The sequence below is a fragment of the Corvus kubaryi genome, unplaced genomic scaffold, assembly GCF_017639235.1.
Source record: "Corvus kubaryi isolate FWS band 111438036 unplaced genomic scaffold, C.kubaryi_AGA036_p1.0 37397, whole genome shotgun sequence".
In the NCBI taxonomy this organism is placed as follows: domain Eukaryota; kingdom Metazoa; phylum Chordata; class Aves; order Passeriformes; family Corvidae; genus Corvus; species Corvus kubaryi.
In genome coordinates this window covers 20,590,232-20,609,181 of record NW_024581136.1, presented here as the reverse complement: position 1 = coordinate 20,609,181, position 18,950 = coordinate 20,590,232, and the positions used below count along the sequence as shown (strand labels likewise).

Genomic DNA, 18,950 nt, shown 5'->3' with positions numbered 1-18,950 from the left:
GGGGCGGGGATCGGGATCGGGGGGAGCCGGCCCCGGCCGCACCGGGGCGGGGATCGGGATCGGGGGGAGCCGGCCCCGGCCGCACCGGGGCGGGGATCGGGATCGGGGGGAGCCGGCCCCGGCCGCACCGGGGGCGGCGGTCCCGGAGCGCCCCCTGGCGCCCCCGCCGCAGCCCCGCCTGCCCCCGCACTAGCGCGGGTCCCGAGCGCCCCGAGCGCCGCCCGGCAGAGCCCCCGCTCGGTGCGGGCACGGCCGAGGCTCGGCCCCCAGCACGGCGGGCTGAGCGGCCCGGGAGCAGCGGCCCCAGGGAGACACAGGCGCGGACAGACAATGTCAGGGCCCGCGGGCCGCAGGAAACACAAACAGCGACAGTGCAGAGTAAGTCTGCAGCTCACCGTGGAACACGCCGTTGTCCGCTAGGAAGTGCCTGCAGTACTGCAGGCAGCTCTTCTTATCCAGACTCCAGTAACTCATCCTGAGGCCGCTTCCCGCTCACCATCAAAGGCTCTGACCCTGCAAGGGAAACGAGAACTGGTCAGTGGGACTTAATTTACAAAAAATGCCCAACTACTGCAAGCACTGTAGTTATTTGATCCCTTTATGCAAAATGGTTGATTGGCTTCATGCAAAGATAACAACAAATGTCGTTCTTCGCTCTCCAAACATGCCCATCTCCATGGACATCCAGGCAAAGGGCATGGACACATCACCTGGACAGAGCCAGAACTGGACTGCACTGGTGCCACCAGCCAGCAAGTCCCAGGCTGCTGCAGGGAGCCTAGCTGTGCCCGCAATGGGCACCTCTGTCACTGTCACCCCCCCAGCCACTGCAGGCCACTGTGGGGCCTGGAGAGACGATCAATTTAATCCATTCAGTGATGCTGTCCCATATTTAACAAGCTACAGGCACATCCGACAACACCACAAAACTATAAATCCTCCCCAAGAGAAGGTTACCGTAATTAAAAAGGTGACTCAAAGGTAATCACCCCCTGATTTCAAGACCAGAGCAGAGTTATGAGCACTCAGGGTCCCTGTGCCCGTGCCCTTGCCCTTGGCAGACATTGCCCTGTGGCACTTGGGATGAACTCGCCCATGGACAGACAGTTTGAGCCTGAGGAAGAGCAGTTACATAAACCACCCAAAATTAACACTTATGGTTACAAGCAGACACACCAGCATTTCATACTTCTTTGAAGCCATGGAATCCTTAATCTCCTGTCCTGACACCAAATCCTTTCACTGGATCCTCCTTCTCCCTTCGCTATTTTATGAAGTTCAAGTTCTGGTTTCAGCAATCCAGACACCCCTTCCTGTTACAAGCCCACTTTGGTCTCCCATTTTATCTCCCTCCCACCTTCACTCTGGTCAACCCAGCTGCTTGCTCGCCCACACTTGGCACAAACAACTCCAACTGTCTTCATCCAAGCAATTCTAGCAGGATGTAAGGACACTGCCACCCAAATCTCCTCATAAAACTACTGCCAGGGGGCCTTAGTAACAAACCCAAATGAAGCACTACAGCACATGAAGTGCTTGGCCTGCAGCTCTGCTGAGGGACACAGATCCATTTCATTCAAAACAAAAAGGACAATAAGTAATCTAAAATCCCAGCCAACTGCACTCCTCTGATCCTTAAAAACCAATTTAGCTACAATCATTTCCTGGGTGCAGCCACCGCACTCAGCTAATAATGGAACAGAAGAACCTGGAGAACTTTTCCCGTTTCCCCATGCAGCAGTGTGGTGAAGGTGAAGGAGATCATCATGAAGAGCCCAGAAATATCTCCTGATTCTGGTCCTCCAGTCTCAGCTCTATTGCAGTCCCTGCCGGGGCTGAGCAGACCTCCTCTCCCACCACTTCGGTCAGGCACCAGGACAAACCCGGGCTGTTCCTGCGAGGCTGGGCAGCCGGCTGAGCTCAGGGAAGGCTCGGTAGCAGTGGCACTGAGGAGGGGCAGCAGCATCCCATGATCTGGGGGCGAAGCACAGGGGACGGGCCTCCCCCTCTCCCCCAGAGAGCTGCAGGGCTCTCAAGCTCCAGTCTGGAAGGTGTGGAGGTCTCCTCTGCTGAAGCAGCACCAAGCACGGGGCTGCAGCCAGTAACTCGTGCCTAAGTGTCACTGTTCATGGTTACTTGCAAGCATTAGAGACCCGCAGGCCAGTCCCAGTGTGACACCCGTGCTGTTCCTGCCCCGGGCTGGCCAGGAGGCTGTGGCTGCACATGTGGGATTTGCCTCTCTCTGAGGGGAGCAGGGATGGTCTGGATGCTCTGCTGCAGGTGGGAGCCAAAACCACCTGTTTGTGGTTTGCTCCATCTTACAACTTCCCCAAGCTCCACTGGGGGTGTGTTTTGGGTATGGCCCGTGTATGGTTTACACTAAAGGCATATTTTGCCAAACTTTGGAACCCAAGCAGCAATAGCTACTACTTCTGCCAGGCTTCATCTTCTACATTTCCTGCACTTTTGCCCCAGCCAGCCACGAGCTTTCCTTTTAGCCTGCACTAAGGCCACTCTTCCAGCCTTAATTACTGAGACACAAGCTGTTAGTTACTTTTAAAGCACAGGAATAACCTCACAGTCCAGCCTACTGCCAGGCTTTTTGCTTTAGGCTACAAAAGTACAAGAGGCGCCAAGTTTTAATTAAGGAAACCATATCAAATATTCACCACTAAGAATTTGCACACAATAAAAGGAGATCTTATCTCCCGCCCGGCTCCCACACAGAACCCGTACCACAGGGGAGATTTACAGGGAAACGTGGCTGTCAATATATCCCTGCAGTGCCTCTGAAGGAGCCCCTGAGCCCCCTCCCCTCCCTTTCACCGCCGCTGCTGATACAATTCTCCTTTGTTCCTGCACAAAGGGTTTTCCCACACCACGGTGGCCCCTTGGAACAAAGGTTCTCCCGGGCACATCAGGGATGAAGGCAGGCTCCCGAAGGGGCTGCATCAGCTGACACAAACATCCCACAAGAAAACCTTCCTAAGAAACACCAGCAGCTTTTTGGACAGTCTTCAAAGTTATTTGCTGTACAGGGTTCCAGGAAAGCCCAGCCAAGATCATGCCTTACTCTACAGTACAAAAAAACCCAAACAAAATCCCAACCAACCCCGCACTTGGGCCAAATACCATCGTTTCAAAGGAACACGCACTTAGGAACTTAACACAAATTTGCATCATTTCAATACAGGAGAAAAAGAACATGCTGCCCATGCCACAGACTAAAATGCAGGCTGTACCTGTATCACTTATTTTGTACACGTAGAATAAGCTATTAGAGTAAAAAGTGCCTGTAAGCATATAATTAGGTATAATTAGGACTGTAACAACAAAACTATTTTGGCAAAAATTTACCAAAATCCTGACCAGATATAAATCTGAGTTGAAAATCAGCTTGTGTAGTTACTTGATAAAGCAGCCAATTCAGAGAGAGTTGAAAACACTCCTCACTTTTCCACTCTGCAGGTTTCTCAGCTTGGGGGTATCACTTTCACAATAAGCAAAATTCCTGCAGGTTCAGCCCTGAGCCTGCCACATTCATTCCAAAAGGTAAAACAATCGGTGCTTCACTACGTGAGAGAAGAGATGCTACTCCAACCTGTCAGGAATCCACCTACTTTGTATCTGGATAAAGTAATTAATCTGGAAGTTGAGCAAGGAGTCCATTATGTGGTGTGCAGAAACATAGCAACTTGAGAGAACTGTATCTTCTATTTCAGCTGATTAATTTCCATTAAACCTGTCAGCTGCCTTATTTTAGTGCTTTGAGCACTGTGTTCCATGAGAGACACTTCTTCAAAGAGCTTTGATTAGTTGTACAGAGGTGAACTTCACAAGAGAGTTCTTAATGGAAGGAAACTGATACTGCTCAAGTTATTAATGGAAGTAAACTGGTATTGCTTGTTATTAATAGAAGTAAGCTGACATTGCTCAAAGTTTGATGCAAAAGTTAACTTACATATTCACATGTGCATGCATGAATAAACAGTGCAGATATAGACAGATGAGATGAACAAATATTGATTCTTTTTGTAATCAGAAAGAGGGTAAACTACTCACAGGGAAAGTTTCATTCTATGCATGTTTTATGAAGTTATTTGATTCTAAAAGTTGTGGAAATGAACGTGTAAGATATTCTGAATGCAGCAGAGGATGCATATGCCCTGCCCAGGCTGGGAGAGATGCTTCTCATGGCAAGAGGCTCAACACCAAGAACAACATCTGACCGCCCCCCATGTCTCACTGTACTCTGCAGTCTCCCCTCTCACACAGAAAAAAGCCGTGCCTGAGTGCGCTGTGCAGAGAAGCAGGGAATTCCCTCATTCCAGGGAATCACAGTGCGTGTTACCAGCAGCTGCAGGCTGAGCCGCACTCAGTGAAACGCTCTCAGCTCGGGCTGCTGGGCTCAGCACGGAACTGTTTCGGAAAGCAGCAGCACAATCCAAATATTTATCTGCAGTGTTTAACCTGGACACTGAGCAGGTCCCAGTGTGAAGAGGGTATAAGCACACGGGCACTTAGCACAGCCAGGAAGGTGTCTGAGCCCTGTGGCCGCTCCCAGAGCGGGCACACTGAGTGAGATCAGAGGCTGAGACTGCTGATGGCTCTCTGCTCGCCTGCCCTCTCCCCTGCTTGTTCCCGGAGCACTTCCACAGACAACAGCAGTGACTCCATCAGATACCATGGATCGTTCCGAATGGCAGGGCAGGTCCTGCAGGACACCGCCACTTCCCTCGGACAAAACCACAGCTCCAGTTTCAGCGCTCGTATCTACCCAGTGAACACATGGGGAAAGTATGATTTATAAAAAACTGATTCCTTTCTTTAGCCCCAAATGGCGTATAAAGTGCATGTCCCTGGTAATTAAAGGAAAGTCCAGAAAACACTGAATATTGAGAGGGCTACTGATTTTGGAAGCTTGTGACAAATTTTAGCATGAAAAATTGTTCAGAAATACTGGGCTCTACAACTGACATAAAGGAAAAGTATAACAAAATAATAATTAAGAAAAAAGGTAAGAAATGAGAAGAGCAATCCAGAGTCACACAAAGGCCACCCCAAGTGTGTGGTGGAAATAATGCTGTGATGGAAATGATGCTGTATTGGCTCCAGCTATGGCCAGAGCCCTCTGATGAGCTTTAGAGATCTCCGTATGGGAGGGAGGACAGACCATCTGGCTGGCACTAAGCAGCAGGGATATAGTCCAGAGAGAAAGGCTGGGCTTTAGTGTGGCAGCTGGGATTGTGGTGGGGGCACGCAGCATCTCTGATGACACCATCTCATGTGGGCAGCTACCTTCCAGTCATTGCAAACAGAAAATAAACACCAAAGGACAAATATTATTTTGAACTTCCCCTGGAGAATCCCGAAGTGGCATTGAGAACCTAAGCAATTCAGCTTCACAACAAACCTTCAGTATTATTAGAAGGAAGGAAGTGCTTTATCTGCAGTTTGAGAATAAGCAAGAGATTCACTTGCTGTCCTCGGGAACAGAGCAAGGGCTGCCCAGAGGGGATCACTGGGCTTTCTGTACAGTTTCTTAGCTCGATAAAGAAATGTTCCACATCAAGCTCTACATCATTTCCCAAGGTGCCATCATCACTCAGCAGCTTGGCAAACACACTGCAGAGCACACAGACACTTCTCCAGGACATGCTCCCCAGAGCCCAGGGCTCAGCCCTTTGTTACACTGATATTAGAAATAACAGGTACTGACTAGAGGGAGAGAAGTCATTTGCATTTCTGTTCACGCCACAAGATGCAACTGGGAATCTTTATGCCCTCACCAACTTCCTTTCCCTGGACCATATTAAAATATGCTTCAGGTTTTCTCCTAGTTAATCAGTAGCCACCCACAGGAACTTCCCAGTCCGTGTTTTTACTTTCTAACCAAAGTGACAACTCTGGTGGAACAACCCTCAAGCTTTCAGAGACCAGTTCTGCACAACATGGGCTGGGTTTTTTGACAACAGTATCCACAAACCAAAGTAGTTCTTGGATGAAAAGCTTAGCCATAGTTAGACCTAAAAACCAAATCTGATGAGATTATAAAACCCTAATATGACAATATTTCATGGGGCATTTACCCATCTGCAGTCTTGGGCTTCTTATTCCACTAAGCCACTGACAGTCACCCAAATATTGCTAAGCATTTAAGCTGGTCTAAATTCATGCAGATTTAGATTTAATTGTCACACAAGCCAGGCTCCAAGGGTTCCACACATCATCTGTGCAAATCTCCACTTTAATCAGCATCAAATATCAACATTCACTCAAAATAACTTGCAGAAACGTTGCTAAAGTTACACATATGGGAGCCAGGCAGAATAGGCAAGGCATGCAAGATGGAAGTTCCATACTGCTGACACAAAAAGACATTTTTTCCAACAAATTGATGTCATTTTGATAACTTACAAAACAAAGTTTTACCTACCTATGGTATAAACTATGTCATTAATGTATGGCTACTTTCCAGAGTTAAAGCATCTTGCATAAAACTTAAAAAATAAAAAGCTTAAAAAATCCCCCCCAAATTACACTCCCTTGCGAACAGCAAATATTTAACCATAACTATTATCAGCATGGAAAAAACATCAACAATACTTGGTAATAGAAAACAAAACCATCCAGTATAGGACCCTTTTCTTATTCCTCTAGGAAGTGGTCTGGAGGAATAAAAGCAGAGATTTTTGCTTGGTTTATTTTTCTGACAGGTGAGTTCCCTACTCAAACGTGCCACGAGGCCAAAACAGCTGTGCTGGCACCACGCTGGCTGCAAAGGTGTCAGAGGGGGCAAGACAGAATGGGAGCAAAGAAACATCCTGTGGATTTCCCTGGGAGCTCTTGGAAACTTTGAGAATTCAGAGCTGTCTAATCAAAGGGAAAAGGTCACAACAGAGTTTGGGATACAGATCCTGCACTTGCATGCTCTTAGATAGATGAATCTTCTTGAAAATGCAGATTTAAAAAAAATTTTACTGGGTTTAATCAGATACTTTGGCTATTCCCCCAGGAGAGCACTAAACACATCTTGCATCGCTCACCAGATGAGGACAGAGGCTCAGCCCAACCCTGACCACATCCAGCTTGGGTCCTGCTAGAGGACAAATTCCCAGGATTTGCTCTTTAGAAGCAAGAGGAACAGGTTGGGCTCCCTGCACAGCACCACACCAGGGTCTGGCAGACAAGTTCCCTGGCACCCATCCCTCCCAGGTGGGCAGGACACCGAGCTGAGCTCCCTGTGCAAAGGACAAATCCACCTGTGCCAGCCCAGCCAGCCTACAGCAACCTCTGCTCTTCCCGGGGCTGTTCATTCCCATGGAGCTTTTGTTCCCAGTCATTTCTCTGCTCCTTCTGGCATCACTGGAAGCCATGAAAAGCATGTGTCAGCACAACTTGCTGCTGAGGAAGGCATTAGAAAGGATTTGAACTGACTCCCCATGGCAACAGACCCTGAAAGGGAATTAGCATTTGCTCCCCATTCCTCGAGAGGCCTAAATGGAATTTGTTGTTCTCCTCTTTAAGGAATTCTTTCCAGGAGGGCAGCATGCTGCTGCCTCTGAGGTTCAGCAGGCACAGCTTCAGCTGGCACCTGCCCTGCACACCTTGTTCAGGGTGACACTCATCCCACCAGACATGGGATGGGTCAGTATGAGTGAAAGTCCATGCACATTTTCCTCGCACAGATTTCCAGTGCTCTGCACACCTTTCTGCTGCCTCTGCCAGCTCTCTGTACACCCATTCACCAATCCAAATCAGATTTGGGTCTGCTGCACAGAGGGTTTCAAACTGCAAGTGAATGCAGAAATCTTTCTGTAAATGAAAATCTAAAATGCAGAGAGACGACTCACCGTGTGATGAACTGTGAAGATAAAAATAAGATGCCTGGAAAGGCATGGACATGGATGACCTGCACCTTGTGTACTAGGCCTCTTATCAGTGGGTGTGTGGCTCCCCCAAGGAGTGGGCATTTCACACCACAAGACCCTCTGTGCTGGACATCAATTAACACAGCTGGTAATTGATAAGATTCTTCCTTTTTTTCACCTCTGGGTGGAACAAAGATCAAGCAAAGAAAGAAAAGCTCGTTGAGGCTCAGCATTGTCTGGTGTGACCCAAGCCTTCCCAGCTGACACATCCCGTATTCCACCTCAGCCACACGCTGGGTCACACTCAGAGTGCAAAGGAACAGGAAACTCTGTGTCAGCTCAAATACATCACATCTGGAACCGAGCACAGACCGCTCTGCACCACAGCCTGTCTCCACTTGAAGTTTCTTGCAAGCAGCCTTGAGTTACTTCAGGCTGAAGAGACTCACATGGGCACCTCATGCCAAGAACTGTAACACACGCGGCCAAACGCCCTTGGAGCGGTTTTACATCCTTCAGTGGATGACTGAGCCTCCACTGGGGCACGTGGCATCCTCAGCACCCTGTCCCTGGCTGTTTCTAGCCCTGCAACAGGCGCCTGCCCCAAACTCTGCCCACCTCTCCTTGCCCCTCCCCTGCACATCCACTGCCCCCAGGGGAAGCCCTGTAAGCGCCCATCTGCAGATACTTCCTCGCATTGTGGATCCCCCAACCTGCCTTCCCATCCCTCAGATCTGTGCTCCACTTCACTCCCAGCCACCCAAGTACACTAGATAGTCCTTCTGTGTGTCAGATGAGCAGCAAAAGGCTCCAAAGTCAGGAAAGCTCAGATCAGAGGGCAAGCTCAGATCTCTGGAGTAACAACACCGCCCTCAGTAACCATAGAGATCGAAACAAGAAAGCCACCTTTGTTACAGAAAACAGTTCCAGTTTCCTAAAGTAAACAAGAAAGAAGGAAAACAAACCCAAATAAGTACACAAGAACACACAGCTCCCTCCTGGCCGTTAGATCAGTCTGGCACCAGCTGACCCCTGCAGGGCTCCACCAGAAGCACCTTCTGCCTGTGGGCTGGGAAGCAAGCCAGATTTATCCCTGGCACAGGCCAGACCCAGAGGTTCAAACCCATGAATCCACCGCCCAGGGAATCACTGGCTCTAACAGCCTCCCGGTACAACAGCCATGACTGCTCAGAACATGCTCTGCATCCCACTGTGCCACGAGGAAAATGCCATAAAACTGCTTGTACAGCACCCTCACTTCAACACAGTCAAGTGCATCTGAAGCACTCATCGAAGGAGTTTCTGTAAGACCCTCCAAAGCAATTAGGCATGACCGTCTTACCTCCTCTGAAAACACAGGCAGAAAATGCTGTCCTACTGCAGACAGTGCAGCAGGTCTCCAGCAAACCTGGAGACAGACATTTGCTTTCCCAATTCAGAGAGTTGGATTTTGTTTTTTTAACATCCAGCGTTGTTTAAACTTATAGAAAAACCCAGAGCAAACAAACAAAACAAATCTCTACACCACCACACAACTCCATGTGGCTGTGCCCTGGCTCTGCCATCAACGCTATCAATTTAAATTGAATTGGATCTTGGCTGACACCTCAGAAAAAACTCAGCTTATTCATATTTCATTAAAGGAAAACTATTCCATTTATAGCAAGATTACTTTGTAGAGCCAACAGAAACACACAACTTAGGTGTTAAAGCCTTTCTCAGAAGTGAGGGGAAGCCAAATATTGAACAGAGGACTAATTTTCATTCTGTATTTTGATGCTCATGAAACTGTTCTACTGCCACGGGTATTTCTTGACAGTGTTTTAAATTACAGATCAGCTCATGCAAAACTGGGAGCTGTTAATAGCGGGTGGCCTCTCCTTTGCTTTTATGGAGTGAAAATTTTATTCTCTTTCTCAAATACCGGTGATTTTGATCAAAGTCATGGCGGGACATCCGCCTCAACGGCTGAAAGGACAGCAGCATTAAATCAATTCCCTAGGCAACCTCCCAAGCCGAGCCCCTATTGTTAAAATAATGAGTTGTGCACCACTTGATCCCAACCCACCAGCTGATCCCCATTTTTATAGACAATGGGTAGCACAGAACCAGAAAGTACCCGTGAACAGTCGCGCATCTTCAGCTGATAAAACTTAGCATTTCTTTCTCTAACAGGCTACGGGCATTTTTAAATGTAGGAAAAAAGCATCCTTCAGAGTTAAAAACAAATTCTGTAAAAGTAGCACTCTCAAACTTATTTCAGGGAGCTGATGCTTAAAGAGCCAGGAAGATTTTTAACAGCGTGCATGCACTCTGCTGTCTCTCACCTCCCAAAAAGCCTGGATTTTCTTTCCATATCCCACATTATCTTTAACTCAGGTGCTTCACTGCAAGGTTGAACCCTGCCTCTCTTTTCAGTACGGTTACCTGCAATTATTCTTTCACATTTCAGAACAAACACCTCAAGTTTTCTTTCATTTCCTTTAAGTTTTGCAACCTGTGGGCCAGAAGTCCCAAGGACAAGTAAATCAGGAGGGCCCCCTGAAAACAGGCAAACATTGTGTTTTATAACACAGGAGTTAAAGCACACTTTAAACAAAGAGCCTATGACTGGTCCATCAGATAAGGCTTATATCTTTCTCCCTGGAATTTAATAACACTTCTTCTAAAACGCTTTTCAGCCAGCTGGAGTTGAAGTTCCCAGAATTGCAGAGTAGCTTAATTACAACAAAATGTGCACGGAGTTTAATTTCCACATCATTGCACTTCCTTTTTTTTTTTTTTTTTAATGGTTTATGGAGTAGGCAATTAGAAATAAGGTATTCTTAGGGAGGACTCAATCCAGCAAGAGGTTTGACTCTTCTCAACCCCCACCTTCCCCAGCACCTTCCAGGTGGGGACAGGCGTGCTCCCACCGTGCGGCACTCCTGCCTGCTCTCCTGCGCTCTTCACGGGCGTCGGGATTTTCCGCTAAGCCTCTTTCAACACGGGCTGGGCTCGGCCTAGGGCGAGCCCAGCGGCTGCAGCTCGCTCCGGTTTCACTGCCCGCGGCCCAGGTGCTGCCCTGGCACAGCCGCGGGGCAGAGCCGCCCCGGCACATGGCGAACGCGGGGCCAGCCGCAGGACAACGGCTGCAAGTGCATCCCGGCCATCCTTTCTGTATCCAGCAGGACAAACACGGCCGGAGCAGCGGCTGCGGCAGCACCTCAGGAGAGCCCCGGAGCGGCTCCTTCGCACAGCGAGCGACCGGGGCGAGCGGAGCGTAAACCGGTCTTTGTAAAAGAGGCCGAAAAAAGTTACACCCTGTAAACCCTCACCTCAACTTTCGGCCGCAAACACCGGGAGAAACCAGCATCAACCGCAAGCGAAAGCCCAGCGGAGGCTCGCAGGAACACAGCCCCGTCCTGCCGCGGGGCCGCACACAGGAACGGGGCTCGGGGGTCCCGTCCGCCCTCACCGTGGCCGCCGGCTGGGTCGGGTCGGGCCCGGTCCGGTGCGGTCCCTCGCCGCCACAGCCACCCGCACGGCCCCAACCCGCTCCGGGCGCACAACCTGCTCCCGTTCAAACCCCAGCGCTGCCGCCCGCCCCGCCCGGCCCGCCCCCGCCACGGACCCTGCCGAAACCCGGAGCGGCCTCCGCGGAGCGGAGCGTCCCGTCCGCCGGCGGAGCGGCTGCGGCGGCCCGAGCCGAGATCCAGCCCCGGTGTTGCCGCGGCCCCGCGCCTCTTCAACCTGCTCCATTGTGTGTGCGCCGCGAGCGGCGGGACGGCGCCGCCCGGGACTGAGCCCCCGCCCGCTCCGCTCCGCTCCCCTCAGCGCCGCCCGGGACTGAGCCCCCGCCCGCCGCGCTCCGCTCCCCTCAGCGCCGCCCGGGACTCCCCGGCCCCGCTCCCCTCAGCGCCGCCCGCCCCGGCAGAGTCTCCTCCCGGCGGGACTCACCGAGCACCCCGGGCCGAGCCGTGGGGAGCGGTGCCGGTGGAACCCGCTGGGAACGGAGGGAGAAGCGGAGGAGCGCGGCGGCCCCTCGGGGCGGCCCCTCGCCCGGCGGGTGCCATGGAGACCCCCGGCCCTCCCGTCCCACCCCTGCCGTGGGCAGGGACACCTTGCACTAGCCCAGGCTGCTCCAAGCCCCGTCCAACCTGGCCTTGGACAATCCCAGGGATGGGGCAGCCGCAGCTTCTCTGGGCAACCTGCGCCAGGACTTCACCACCCTCTGCGTAAAACAATTCTTTCTTAAATCCAATCTAAACCGATCTGCCTCCAGCTAAAGCCATTCACCGTTCTCCTGTCACAATAGCCCTGCTCAGAAGTTTGTTCCCAAAGGATGCGAACAACAGCCCCGTGCCCACGCTGCCGGTGGGCTCCGAGGGGCCGGGGCTGTTTATTGCCATTTGCCTGACATGCCACACCAGCAATAAAAAGTCTGTGCAGGGTCGGAGGTATTTTTCTTGGGCCATTTGGAGGCCGGGTCTCTCACGCCCTGTGATCTTTTGAAGATGTTGCATCGCTCACAGCATATGCAGTTGCAGGGGCAAAGGCACAAGAGCTGCGCAGTTTAGTTCTTGTCCTTACTCCCAGTCAGAGAACTGCCTCCTCTCCTGGAAATCCTCTGCCGGGCATTGCTGCGGGTGAAGGGAGGGATGGAGCTCCCGAGAGGCAGCGTGGGGGTTTTATGTACTGGAACAAATGCTGCTTCTCCCCCAGCCTCCCAGCCGGCTCAGCCGGGTTCTGCAGAGATATTTGTTTCTGCTCCTATTACTGCCTTTCCAATAGCCAGGCCTCCCACAGAGACAGGATCTGCAACCTCTCAAGCCCTGCACAGATGGAAAGCTCAGCTTTGAACTGAATTGGGTTTTTCTGAGGGGGGAGGGTGTGCTGGTGGGTTGGTTGGTTTTGGTTTAAGATAAGCCCTGCATGATAAGGAAAACAGCATTAACAAACAATTACAGGACCTGACCCTGAAGAAATCATTTGTCACTGCAACTCCAAATCCATGTGAAGGAATAACACTCGGTTCACATTCGCCCACACCTCACCTCTGCTTGCTAGAAATATAGCATGTGGCTTCCTGAGACTTTTGTCTCAGCTTTAGAATGGATTTTTGTGATAAATCCTCCTGTGACTCATCAACACAACAGAAGTGCAAAGTCCAGAATTACATTTAATTATTACAGAAAATAAACCATAACTGTTCAATTATGCCCAGCTCAGAAAAGCTCCTCCTACTTCCCAGCCATAGGAACAGGAACACCTATAAACCCCCAGGAGAAGTGGATTTTTGCTGAGCCTGAACGTGTACTTTGGGGTTCAAACTCAGCTTTGAGTTTTGCTCCGGAGGGTGCCGTGGCCAATCCCGAATCCCTGACTGACTGATGAGTTTCATGTCCAAGAACCACGGTGGTGGCTGGCCCAGCCCTTCGCTGTCTTATGCATAAATCCAGAATCCCACCTTTTTTATTTTTCATTTTCAAACAGGCACAGACACCTGGTTTGCTGCCCCAGAGCTGCTCCCCACACTGGGTTCCAACACACTGCAGGTGTTTCATGGCTTGCTGCTCCCTAGCACCAGCCTCACCCTGGGAGGACCAGGAACAAAAGGAGTAAAGAACCACTAACATCTATTCTTGCCCAAGGAAACTGGGTTTTTTTTAGGATCTCAGGAGTCACAACTTTGCCCTGAAGTCAGCAGAGAAAATGCTGATGTAGCGACTAATTGCCAGACAAGCAGTGCTCAATTATGAAGTTTTTTTTGTACCACACTCTTCTCCTCAGTGTTTCACTGGAAAGCAATCACACAGAAAGAAAGAAAATCTGTAAAACACTTCACTTTAAATACATATTGGGACTGTGGGAGGTTAAACAAGGGCCAAAAGCTCGGTATATAAAACATGCAGCAATAAACTTAAGAAATTCAATCTTTATTCTAAGAATATTTACAACATAAATAGTAATACACTCATATACTTCACACGTGTATCAAAAATAAAGCAAGAATTTAAGTTCTTAGCACAGTCTGATCCTCCTTGTCAAATTTCATGGTAATGTTCTATATTCATCTAATTTTAGATACTTACAGAACCATCAGAAAGAAACAACATAGGTTCTTCCTCTTCAAATGAAAGGTGTATTTGAAAAATTTGGATTCCTGACATTATATTCTTTGATACACCAAGTGGTTTTTTACCCCGAGGAACTTTAGTTATTACAACCTTATCAGCTTTTGAAGATCGGCCGTAACAAATCACCTTTTATATCGCTAACAATGCAACCCGTTATTCAAGATGAATGAGTTTTAAACCACAAATTACACAAAAAACGTAGCACAAGAACAGAATTCAAACAAAAAGTTTGTGTTTGAACCTATCCCACGAGCTTTGTAAAGGCCTGACATGGGGTTTCTGTCCAGTGTGAGCTCGGCAGCAATGGCACATTACAGAGGTGTGAAGTGGCACTGCACCTCCAACCTGCACTGTCCCTGCTGCCCTGCCTGGGCAGCACAGGTTGGAGGGGTTTAGCAGGTGGGAAACTGGACAGCTAATTTAGGACATCACTGTGGAGAAGTCTGGCATCAGAACATTTTCATTGGTGGCCTGCACGCTGCTACTAAAACTTCAATCCCATGTGGGTTATGATAGGGGATAGATTCCATATAACCCATGAACTGGGGGTTTATATTCTGTGTAACCCAGTAACTGTGCGGTTTGTGTTCCAGACAGGGACCCTCAACATCACAGCACTGATTGTGATCGCAGACACAAATCCCACAACTTGGGGAACTGCATTCCCCACCTCTTTACCTCTCGGTGGAGCTTCTAACCCAGCTCACAAACTGTTTCAGCCTCAGCAGGAATTTATTGCTGCTTATGCGCTCCTGGATTCTTTCAGAGTAGCTTTGGTCTTTCCATATGCCTTTATTTTTCTTCACAGCCTTTAACTCTGCCCGGAGGAGCCTTTTGTGCAGTTTCCAGTAGAGGCGGGAGTGGTGAGGCAGTCCCTCAATCCGGGCTGCTCTGCCCAGCCCTTGGCTCAAGAGCTCTTCATTCAAGCACATGCTGAGAAGTCCACCCTGTAAAAAAAAATTAAATAAATAACAGATAATTATAACAGATAATAACAGTAAACAGATATTCACCATTGAAATGGGGTTATTTGGGGTCTGGTGTGAACTCCCTCAGAGGTACAAGCTTTACTCATGGCTAAATCTACACTTTGGCAGAAGAAGTTAAAAGTGAAGAGGAATCCAGGTGACTTAAAACCCAACTCCAGTGTGACAGTGGGCAGGCCCTGGCACAGGGTGCCCAGAGCAGCTGTGGCTGCCCCTGGATCCCTGGCAGTGCCCAAGGCCAGGCTGGACATTGGGGCTTGGAGCAGCCTGGGACAGTGGGAGGTGTCCCTGCCCATGGGCTGGGACTGGATGGTCTTTTAAGTCCTTTTCAACCCAAACCATGGATTCTATAATGCAAGGCATTTGTGAGGGAACATTGGATAACCCAAACACTAGGCTAATCAGAACTACAGGAGGCCTGTTTGGCACTGGCAGAGAAACACATTCCTGCCATGAATCAGTCTGAAAAACTGTTGCTCCTGCAATCAGATTTGCAAATGCAACATTTAAAATTCACACCAAGGAAGATAAATCATAAATAATAACATTTGTTAAATGTACTGAGATAACCATGTGACTACACTCACATTTAAAACCACAGATCAGAGCCAGTTTTTGTGTCTCTCTTTACCTTATGGACTAAAACAAGACACTCCAGGGCTGAGCTGTCCCTTCCCAGGAGCTGGAACCACAGGGGCTGTTTGGGGAGCAGCTCCCGCTGCAGCCAGGCCATGCTGCCTGGAGCCAGCTCCACCCCGGCCAGGCGGATCAGCAGGAGCCCCTCCGGCTGCCCTGCAAGGGAAAGGGAGAAATCTGGTGCTGGGGGAAAGCTCAGGCTTTGCACAGACTCTCAGCTGTTGGTAATGAATTGATTCCCATGGACTAAAAGAATCCCTTTTAGTTCCTCAAAGCAAACAAGAATTTGGTCTCATCTCTTCTTCAGGAAAAAAAAACCCTCAATATTGCCTAATTGAAAATCAATTTTGGTTTATTTTGCATGTAGAGAAAAGGATCTGCTCCCACTCTCAGCCACTATCCTTTATCCAAAGGGGTGGAAGCATCAGCACCTGCTGGTGTTTGCAAAGCCAGTTTGAGAGTCACAGAGGTGAAGGACAGTTTGTTTCTGACAGCAAAAGTGTCCCCAAAAATGGGTGTCTGCAAATAAAAGCACAATCCCAACAGAGGCTTTTTGCCAGGAATGAGATGAGCTGTGCCTGAGTGCGCACTTTTGCTGCTGGAAGGTATCACAGTAAGGATTAACACAAACACCGTAGTTACAAACTCTCCTCATGTCTTTTATTCCCCAGTTTCCCACCTGTAAAGCACGGAAAGACCAAAAGGCAGAGCTGGAAATGTGCCTCAGCCCTTCCTCTCAAGCTTGCAGCCACTCTAAGAGCAGCACATTTCATTTCTGCCCTTGCACTTCACACTCTTTTCCTCATTACTCACATTTTCTCTGGATGGCTGTGATGAAAGGAATGCTGATGGGAATGTGCTCAACTTCCAGGCCCTTCTCTGTGATGTGATGTAATTTCCCTCTCAGTTTTACATTCTTTTCTATGAACTCCACAGGTATATCCAAAGGACTTGTGAACTTTGTTGTCTATTGATGGAAGGAAGAGCAAGACAAAATTTTAAGAAAAAATGTAGAGCGGTTACAGCCACACTAAATCCAATCTCTTAAAACAGTTTGGGAACTTACACCTCTATTATCAGACACCATGGGCAAGAAAATATAGATATATATTTAATAGTGATCAGTTGCAGAAGCTGTGCCAGCCTCTCCAGACTTGCCATGTTCCCTGTTTTACAGGACTTGCAACATCAGTGTGGACATAAAAACCAGGCTTAGAGAAAGAACAGAAACTGCCGTTTTTGAGCAATGCCTATTGAAGTTCACTTGATTCCCCATAAAAAGAGTGTTTTAGAAGCAGCCTGAATGGGGCTGGAATAGGGGTGAAAGGAAGCCAAAGGACAGACACGCTGAAAACAAAGGCAGAGCAGGGAGGGCAGAAACAACCCCACCTTTGATGCGGGAGGAAACGAGGAGACAGACAAAGGCAGGTGAACAGCTTTGAGAAGATCACAAGAAGATTAAATTTGATACTACAGCCTGGGAGGAGCCAAAGGGGATGGTTATGTGATCACACAGGAAAACCAAGCTGAGCAGCAGCAAAGACTTGGGCCGTGCCACAGGAATGGAGCAGCCACAGGTCTGGGGTGAGGGAGGATGGATGGGTGAGACCCCAAAAAATTAGGACCCCCAAAATTTGAGACACTGAAGTCTCACTGTAAGAGGCCTTAGCAGAGTGCTGACCTACTTCTACACAGCTGTGAAACCCGCTGACCACTGATGTACAACTGCTGGGAAAAAACCCACCAAAACACAACTAAAGATGTGTCTCCTGTGTGTTATTTATTTAGCAAATCTCCCCCTCTGCGGTCCATAAGGCCTCCCACTGGGAACACAGGAATTTGGGACCTTGCAGGCAGGAAGCCTGAAGGTTTTCAAGCAAAGAAGTTGTTCAAATCTGAACTCGTTTAAAGCTCTGGAAGCTCCACCAGCCAGGTTAATGCACTCACAGGCCCTTGGGTCAAAAGCAAACAAACAAAAAATAGAGAAAAATAATTCTGGTAACATTCGTAGTTCAGGTTTTCTGGTAGGATTTTAAAGCAAAAGCTCCACACAAATGTTCTCTTGTAGCATTTGGAATTGTGCAGAGGGAAGATGAGGGTAACTGATTTTTCCAAGCAGCTGGAACCCTGTGGAAGCGCGATGGCTCCTGCCAGTGGAGATTCAGCTTTTCCAGGAGTGAGCAGCGTGGTGTTAGTGCAGCGTGACCTGACCATCCCGGGAGTGAGGGAAGATTTGGGTGATGTTTAAAACCATTCAGAAGCAGTTCTCTGCGTGGAAGGGCAGAGAGTACACGAGGAAACTCCTGTTTCAGTTGTGTTTGGACAAGTGAGGGTCCTCGAGCTGCACAGTGGGACAGGGAACGGCCCATTACCCCTCCAAGAGGCTTTAGGAGCAGGCAAACACAAGGAACCCGTGGAGATGCCACAAGACAGTGATATCGAGCCCCTCAAGATCTGAATCAAGCTTTGCTGGTGTTTTTCAGTTGTTAATCAGTAGCTGTAGCAGGACCGTTATGATTAAGCAATCGCATTGTGAACCTTGCACGCTTGGCTAATCATTTGTTTTAAGGAAAAGTGAAGACAATGCCAAGATGAATGGGCTGTCTGGGCGGGAGCCACCAGGAGTGGAGGCAGCAGCGCGGAGCCGTCCCTGGGGAAAGGCAATTCCAACAGTGGGACAGCGCGACCACTGACCCACTGACCACCCAGGCCTAGGGCACCCCGGCCTCAGACGGAGGGAAGGGCTGGGCCTGCGGGCTGGTTAACATGGAAACCAGAGGTACAACTAACGCAGAGGGGGTTGAGCACGAATTAATAGAAAAGTTATGTAATTTGTAAGCAGTGAACGCTGATGCTTTCTTAAATACATAAATAACGCTAAGTTATTGAGGAGTGGGGAGCCTTTCGGGGGAACCACCAGCTCCTGCTTTGAGCAAACCAGAACAGAACACAGGAATGCTTTGGCCGTGCCGGCGGGAACAGCCCGCGGGCGGGACAACCACGGGGCGAGAGGCAGGCCCGGCCCGGCCCCCTCCGCCCGCGGGCCCCGTGCCGGGCTCCCCCCGCATTTCCCGGCCCCGAGCGGCCGTGCCGGGCTCCCCCCGCATGCCCCGGTTCTGAGCGGCCGTGCCGGGCTCCCCCCACGCCCCCGGGTCCGTGCCGGGCTCCCCCCGCATTCCCCGCCCCCGGGTCCGTGCCGGGCTCCCCCCACGCCCCCGGGTCCGTGCCGGGCTTCCCCCGCATGCCTCGGGCCCGGCCCCGCACTCACCACGCGGAGGCTCCGCGCCAGCAGCAACACCCCGGCCACGGCCGCGCCGGCGATCAGGCCCTGCGGAGGA

General features: G+C 50.0%; 2 protein-coding genes across 6 annotated transcripts in view; both read right to left on the bottom strand.

The window, feature by feature from the left end:
* PLCH1 (phospholipase C eta 1) overlaps positions 1-11,410 on the bottom strand; it is a 58,107-nt gene extending 46,697 nt beyond the window's left edge. For 2 of the 5 annotated variants that reach the window (XM_042042303.1, XM_042042308.1), the window contains exons 1-2: positions 11,189-11,410; positions 396-513 (exon numbers count right to left, since the gene is read on the bottom strand). In XM_042042303.1, coding sequence (XP_041898237.1) covers positions 396-474 — 79 coding nt within the window. In that variant the 5' untranslated portion in view covers positions 475-513; positions 11,189-11,410. Of the gene's footprint in view, positions 1-395; positions 514-710; positions 800-11,188 lie in introns of those variants that run through there. The other 3 variants (XM_042042313.1, XM_042042306.1, XM_042042305.1) reach the window with 3 other exon arrangements.
* A 2,358-nt stretch (positions 11,411-13,768) lies between these two features.
* Positions 13,769-18,949, bottom strand: CUNH3orf33 (chromosome unknown C3orf33 homolog; the record flags this gene model as incomplete). Its single annotated transcript, XM_042042401.1, has 4 exons — positions 13,769-14,937; positions 15,608-15,768; positions 16,426-16,579; positions 18,881-18,949. Coding segments are annotated over 4 exons (657 nt in total), but the record flags the coding sequence as incomplete, so codon positions are not given.
* Position 18,950: the final 1 nt, after the last annotated feature.